We start from the raw sequence: 7440 nt of genomic DNA on the forward strand, positions 1-7440 counted from the left end.
AATATAATTTTTTTCATTATAATAATTAATTTTTTTTATATCAGTAATATTCGGTGCAATACTCAAATTCATTAATCTAGTAGTTTTTTTTATTTTACAAAAATTCATAATAGTCTATTTAAACAAATTACTATATTAATATTTGTTGTATTTTTTGCAATTTTAAAATACTTGATTAATATAATATTTTGAACTCATATACTTTCGATCACGACACTATTACGCACTTACATATAATTTCCATTCTATTCTGTCTCTTTTTTATTCTTTTTTCTTTCTCTATTACACATATAGCACCATAGCCATAACCAGATCTAATCTGAATAGAGAGTAGTGAATATTCTCGCTCTCGTTTTCTCTATTCTCTCTGCACATTTATGCATATATCACCGCATCTCTGCCGGTGAACTTGATCGCGTATCTTCTCAATTTCATTATCGTAATCAGATCTGAGGTAATTTCTCTCGATTCCGAATTCCTCATCTTCCCGTTCGATTTGATTCAATTTTTCTTTCTTAATGTCCAACAATGTTGATTCAATGATTATGATTTCGTGTTTGATTCAATTTCGAGCTTATTGTTAAGCCATTGTGATGAATTTTGATTGGATCGTGCAGAGGGAAGATGTTAACGAAGTTCGAGACGAAAAGTAACAGAGTGAAGGGATTGAGTTTCCATAGCAAAAGGCCATGGATACTTGCGAGTCTTCACAGTGGCGTGATCCAGCTATGGGACTATCGAATGGGGACGTTAATTGACAGATTCGATGAGCATGATGGACCTGTTAGAGGCGTTCATTTTCACAATTCGCAGCCCCTTTTTGTATCTGGAGGTTCCTTTTTCATAATAACCCTTGTTGCTTCTTTCAAATTTACTCTGATCTGTTACTTTGCGTCTTTTTTTGTTCTTTTTATTTGTTTTTCTGCATATGCGTATGTAAATGATGGCACTCGTTATTAATGTATACCACTTTTACATCTACACTCATGGAAAACTTTGAGTTACCTTGGATGTGTATATGCATCCATTAAAGCTCTAATGGGATCCACTTAGATTGGTGTTCTGAAATGGACTAGATGTTTAGATCTTGCATACTGAACTGATGAAATGTTTATATTATAGCATTAGAGGAATTGTGTGTGGTATCTCGTGTTGGCTTCTTTCGTTATAACACCTCTGATCTTTTTTTGTTTGAGGGTGTTAAAGGATACTATGTGTGATGTGTAAGAAACTAAGAATGGGTTATGGTTTATAGACTTGTTTGTATGTACGTTATTTTATTTGAATAGGATATTAGATCTGTTTGGTATGGTTTAATTCAAATGTTTTGGATCCGGAAGTTAGTAACTGATATCAACACGATCTTTTAACAAATCAGTGGTTCTGGTGCATGAAATCTTGCTCTAATATTTGTGTTTTTCCATAATTTTAACCTGTCTTTTGGGGTGGAGATCTTGGTGTGTCGCATACATTGATAATATATATTATTGTTGCAAATTGGAAGGGGAAGAAGGTTTTACTCTATACAATTTCATGCTTATTGGTTTTTTATATTTTTTATTGGACCAGGGGATGATTACAAGATTAAAGTCTGGAACTATAAGATGCATAGGTGTTTGTTCACTCTTCTAGGACACCTTGATTATATTCGGACAGTACAATTTCATCATGAGAACCCATGGATTGTGAGTGCCAGTGATGATCAAACCATTCGCATCTGGAACTGGCAGTCACGTACCTGTATATCTGTTTTAACTGGGCACAACCATTATGTTATGTGTGCTTCATTCCATCCAAAAGAGGATATTGTTGTGTCAGCCTCCCTGGATCAGACTGTTCGTGTTTGGGATATTGGTTCTCTCAAAAGGAAGGCTGGACCTCCTTCAGATGATATTTTGCGATTGAGTCAGATGAACACAGATCTTTTTGGTGGTGTCGATGCAGTTGTTAAGTATGTGTTGGAAGGTCATGACCGAGGTGTCAACTGGGCTGCTTTTCATCCTACACTGCCTCTTATTGTCTCAGGAGCTGATGACCGTCAAGTGAAACTTTGGAGGATGAACGGTAATATGAAACCTTGTTATTTACTTTACGTTGCCTGAATCGTAACTATCTGAAAATATACATAGTTTTGATTTTGTCTATTAAGCTTCAGCTTACCGGGCTTCCATACATCATCTTGATGCTATGCAAGTGATTACAATTTTTCATAAAACAGTGTTTAGAGGAGCTTGTGTATTTTTGGAAGAAAAATGTTTCATGCAAGACATTTCTTGCACATATTAACTTCATTACTATGTAGTTAACGAGAAAGAAAAACAGTTAGCATTTAGAGTCTATGTTGTCAATAGCGCACTATAGCAGAATATCGTAGCGGTGGTAGGGTCCAACACATCACTATTGGTCTACAAGCCGCTGTTAACAATAGTGGTTGTAGCGGCCGCTAGTTGCGGCCTCAAACCTCTATCGCATCCGCTATTGCAGTGAGTATTAGAATTTTGGGGATAAATTCTTCAAAATCTTTTTTTTAAAACAGTTGTCTTTTTATAAGGGTATATTTCAATCTGAATCCTTTGAAGAGTAATGTTATGTTCTTGCTTAAAAATAATTGTTACGCTCTTCTTCCTACTTTGAGTTCAGTTGTTTTTTATTCTTCTTCTCTGCCTAAATTTTATTACTCTATAATTTAGGTTCTTTAACTATTAAGTGTGATGATCTCTTTAATTGTGTATTAGTCTATTTTTGAGTATTTATGTTTACTTTGTAAACTAGTTTTTAGTCCTTGCAATAGCGGCTATTCCCGCTATCCACTATAGCGCAATAACATTTTAGGGGGTCGGTGCCACACAATGCTATCCGAGATTAACAACATAGTTTAGAATGACCTTCTCTATTCCCTAATAAAATTTATTTTCTGTTTTCAGACACTAAGGCATGGGAAGTGGATACTCTGAGAGGGCACATGAATAATGTTTCATGTGTTATGTTCCATGCCAAACAGGACATCATTGTGTCAAATTCTGAGGATAAAAGTATTCGAGTATGGGATGCAACAAAGAGGACTGGTATTCAAACTTTCCGCAGGGAACATGATCGATTTTGGATTCTTTCAACGCATCCTGAAATGAATCTGTTGGCTGCTGGTCATGACAGTGGCATGATAGTCTTCAAGCTGGAGAGAGAAAGGCCCGCCTTCGCTGTTAGCGGTGATTCTTTGTTCTACACAAAAGACCGCTTTTTGCGGTTTTATGAATTTTCAACACAGAGAGAGACACAAGTACTTACTATTCGACGACCTGGTTCTTTAAGCTTGAATCAAAGTCCTAAGACTCTTTCCTACAGTCCTACTGAAAACGCAATTCTTCTCTGTTCAGACGTGGATGGTGGATCTTATGAGTTGTACTGCATATCCAAAGATAGCACAATCAAAGACAGTTTTGGTAGGGGTGATATGCAAGAACCAAAGAAAGGTCTTGGAGGATCAGCAGTCTTTGTGGCTCGGAATAGGTTTGCTGTGCTTGAAAAAAGCAGCAACCAAGTCCTTTTAAAAAACCTTAAGAATGAGCTTGTCAAAAAGAGTGTGCTTCCGATTGCCACCGATGCTATATTCTATGCCGGAACAGGCAACTTGCTCTGTAGGTCCGAGGATAGGGTTTTTATATTTGATCTTCAGCAGAGGATCGTTCTTGGCGATCTTCAGACCCCTTTCATCAAGTATGTAGTCTGGTCTAATGACATGGAAAGCGTTGCTTTACTCAGCAAACATGCAATTGTCATTGCTAGCAAGAAGCTGGTGCATCAATGCACCCTCCATGAGACAATCCGTGTAAAAAGCGGAGCCTGGGATGACAATGGTATTTTTATTTACACAACATTAAATCATATCAAATACTGCCTCCCAAATGGAGACAGTGGGATAATCAAAACACTGGACGTCCCAATTTATATCACAAAGGTTGTTGGAAATGTCATCTTCTGCTTGGGTCGGGATGGGAAAAACAAAGCTATAACCATTGATGCTACAGAGTATATCTTTAAGCTTTCCTTGTTGAAGAAAAAATATGACCATGTTATGAACATGATAAGAAACTCACAGCTTTGTGGGCAAGCTATGATTGCTTATCTACAACAGAAAGGATTTCCTGAGGTTGCCCTCCATTTTGTGAAAGATGAGAGAATTCGGTTCAATTTGGCTTTAGAGAGTGGGAACATTCAAATTGCAGTAGCATCAGCTACAGCAATCGATGAGAAAGATCACTGGTACCGACTGGGAGTTGAAGCTCTTCGACAAGGCAATGCTGGTATAGTAGAGTATGCATATCAGAGGACCAAGAATTTTGAGAGATTATCTTTCCTTTATCTCATCACTGGTAATGTGGAGAAACTTTCAAAGATGTTGAAAATTGCTGAAGTCAAGAATGATGTCATGGGCCAGTTTCACAATGCCTTATATATGGGTGATATTCGAGAGCGTGTTAAGATCTTGGAAAATGTGGGTCATTTGCCTCTTGCTTATATCACTGCATCAACCCATGGGCTACATGACGTTGCTGAAAGGCTTGCAGCTGAACTGGGGGATAACGTTCCATCTTTGCCCGAGGGGAAAGTACCATCTCTCTTGATACCTCCGTCACCTGTGCTATGTTGTGGCGATTGGCCCCTTCTTAGGGTCATGCGAGGCATATTTGATGGCGGGCTTAGAAACGCTGATCAAGATGCCGACGATGAAGAGTATGAGGCTGCTGAAGGTGATTGGGTTGAGGAGCTCGACATGGTTGACATTGAAGGCTTACAAAATGGTGATGTTGCTGGAATTTTGGATGATGGAGAGGTGGCTGAAGAGGGCGATGAAGAGGGTGGGTGGGAGCTGGATGATTTAGAGCTCCCCCCTGAAGCTGAGACTCCAAAAGCTTCTGTTAGTGCACGGTCCACAGTTTTTGTGGCGCCAACACCTGGGATGGCAGTTAGCCAGATATGGGTTCAGAGATCATCTCTTGCTGCTGATCATGCAGCTGCTGGCAACTTTGATACTGCAATGAGATTACTGAACAGGCAGCTTGGAATCAAAAACTTTGCCCCCTTGAGATCTATGTTCCTAGATCTTCATTCTGCTAGTCACTCTTATCTGCGCGCCTTTTCATCTGCTCCAGTTGTACCACTTGCTGTTGAAAGGGGTTGGACTGAGGCGTCTAGTCCAAATGTGAGAGGCCCACCTGCACTTCCTTACAAATTATCCCAATTAGACGAAAAGCTCAAAGCTGGTTATAAGTCAACAACTGCTGGGAAATTCACTGAAGCTCTCCGTACATTTGTTAATATTCTTCATACAATTCCTTTGATTGTCGTAGAGTCAAGGAGGGAAGTGGATGATGTAAAGGAATTGATAATCATAGTCAAAGAGTATGTTCTGGCTCTGCAGATGGAGCTGAAAAGAAGGGAAATGAAGGACAATCCAGTACGCCAGCAGGAGCTCGCAGCATATTTCACCCACTGCAATCTTCAGACACCTCACTTGAGGCTAGCTTTGTTGAATGCAATGACTGTCTGCTACAAAGCAAAGAACCTTGCCACTGCTGCTAACTTTGCCAGGAGACTACTTGAAACCAATCCTAGTATTGAAAACCAAGCTAAGACGGCAAGGCAAGTGCTAGCAGCTGCAGAAAGGAACATGACTGATGCCACAGAGTTGAACTATGATTTCCGAAACCCATTTGTGACTTGTGGGGCAACCTATGTGCCCATTTATCGCGGACAGAAGGATGTCTCTTGCCCATACTGTACTTCCCGTTTTGTACCAACCCATGAGGGGCAGCTATGCACTGTGTGTGAACTTTCAGTAGTAGGGGCAGATGCTTCTGGGTTGCTCTGTTCTCCTGCCCAGATTCGTTGATTGAGCTTTTGGATGAGGAGCAGTTAATGATAATTTTTGTTTCAGGTCATCTTTCAGCACATGATTAAAGTCGTATTGATCAATTCATATATTCTGTAGAATCTAGAAATAGTCGAGAGTTATTGTTCTTGCGTGAATTTCTTTGTTTTTCTTTATATATTTTTTACATGGTCTACTTTCTAATACTTTTTGCCCCTCCCTAAGTATAAGATGAAGGGGGGAGAAGGTTATGAATATTTCGTGCAAGTGAAGTCTTCACCCATTATGTTGAATTATTATTTTTAGTTTGAGTTTTTAATCGCCACATTTTGAAGCTTTAATAAAGCATTTATACCGGAAATGTGCATGATCCGCTGTGCATTATACACCATTTTTCTATTATTAGTATTTCATTAATTTCACTTTGCACATCTTAAGATTATTTGCTCACTTCGATAAATAATGAAGATGTATTTTTATTCTTCTATATGTTAAATAGTGAAAATACTTATACAGTTGATCTAAATAATTTATTTTCAAATTGCTTTATCGGTAAAGACGATGAAGCTTGAGTGTGATATACACGACGGTAGTTCTTATTCACATAGATCATTTGAGAAAATTTTACCTTGTACCCCTACCGTTAGTCCCATATCCCTACAAAATTTTAAAAATTTCCATTCTACTCTTAATTGGTTTTAATCAATTTATCATTTCATTTTTACCATTCAGTTGAAAATTTCAGAAATTACACTTTTACACTCCTCGCACCGGAACTCCTACAAAAAGATTTCCGGTATGTATTTTTCCCAAACCGGAAGACTTAAAGAATGACTTCCGGAACACACAAAAAAAGCAAACCGGAACACTTCATGAAAGAGTTTCGGTTCAATTAAAAAAAAATTATAAAACCGGAACACTTCTTGAAAGAGTTCCGGTGAACAAATTTTACATACCGGAACTCTTTGGAGAAGTGTTCCGGTATGTATTATATGTGTTCCGGAAGTCTTTCAAGAAGTCTTCCCCAAATATGTGTAGATATTACTGATGCGTTTATGACGACGGAAATATTTGGTACATGAGAAGAGGTTATCAGATGGATTAAAGAGGTTGGAATCAACAATAAAGTAACTGTTATTATCAGTCGTTCAGATACTGAAACGGGGAAGAGAGGGAGAAGTAACAAAATAATATTTGGTTGTGATAAAGGTGAGAAACACAAGATTAGTGATAGTGGTACCCAAAGTGCGTCGAAGAAATGTGGATTGTCCATTTAAAATCAGGTCGACTCCGGCGAAACATGGATCTGGTTGGAAGATTGATGTAAAATGTGGGTTACATAATCATGGTTTACCGGATAGATTAGAAGGTCATTCGTTTATTGGTAGGTTGACCACAGATGAGAAGCAACATGTCGCTGATTTGGCAAAGAGACATGTAGCACCTAGACACATATTGCTTTCCTTGCAAGACAATTATCCTGAGAATGTCACTCGGATTACGCAAGTATACAAGCATAAGAGTGTGATACAAAAAGAGATAAGAGGTCCTAGGAGTGAGATACAACATTT

The 7440-nt window shown here is 38.4% G+C and overlaps 1 protein-coding gene across 1 annotated transcript; it reads left to right on the forward strand.

Moving 5' to 3' along the window:
* Positions 1–228: 228 nt before the first annotated feature.
* LOC127106810 (coatomer subunit alpha-2) lies at positions 229–6230 on the forward strand. Its single transcript, XM_051044106.1, has 4 exons — positions 229–454; positions 618–832; positions 1570–2064; positions 2925–6230. The coding sequence occupies exons 2-4, from the start codon at positions 625–627 to the stop codon at positions 5888–5890; spliced, it is 3669 nt and encodes a 1222-aa protein (XP_050900063.1). The 5' UTR covers positions 229–454; positions 618–624; the 3' UTR covers positions 5891–6230.
* Positions 6231–7440: the final 1210 nt, after the last annotated feature.

The sequence above is a fragment of the Lathyrus oleraceus genome, chromosome 7, assembly GCF_024323335.1.
Source record: "Lathyrus oleraceus cultivar Zhongwan6 chromosome 7, CAAS_Psat_ZW6_1.0, whole genome shotgun sequence".
Classification (NCBI taxonomy): Eukaryota; Viridiplantae; Streptophyta; class Magnoliopsida; order Fabales; family Fabaceae; genus Lathyrus; species Lathyrus oleraceus.

Coding starts and splice junctions, on each gene's coding strand:
- LOC127106810 (XM_051044106.1), top strand. CDS start 625: ATGTTAACGAAGTTCGAGACGAAAAGTAACAGAGTGAAGGGATTGAGT. Junction 833..1,569: donor GCCCCTTTTTGTATCTGGAG/GTTCCTTTTTCA, acceptor TTATTGGACCAG/GGGATGATTACAAGATTAAA. Junction 2,065..2,924: donor GAAACTTTGGAGGATGAACG/GTAATATGAAAC, acceptor TTCTGTTTTCAG/ACACTAAGGCATGGGAAGTG.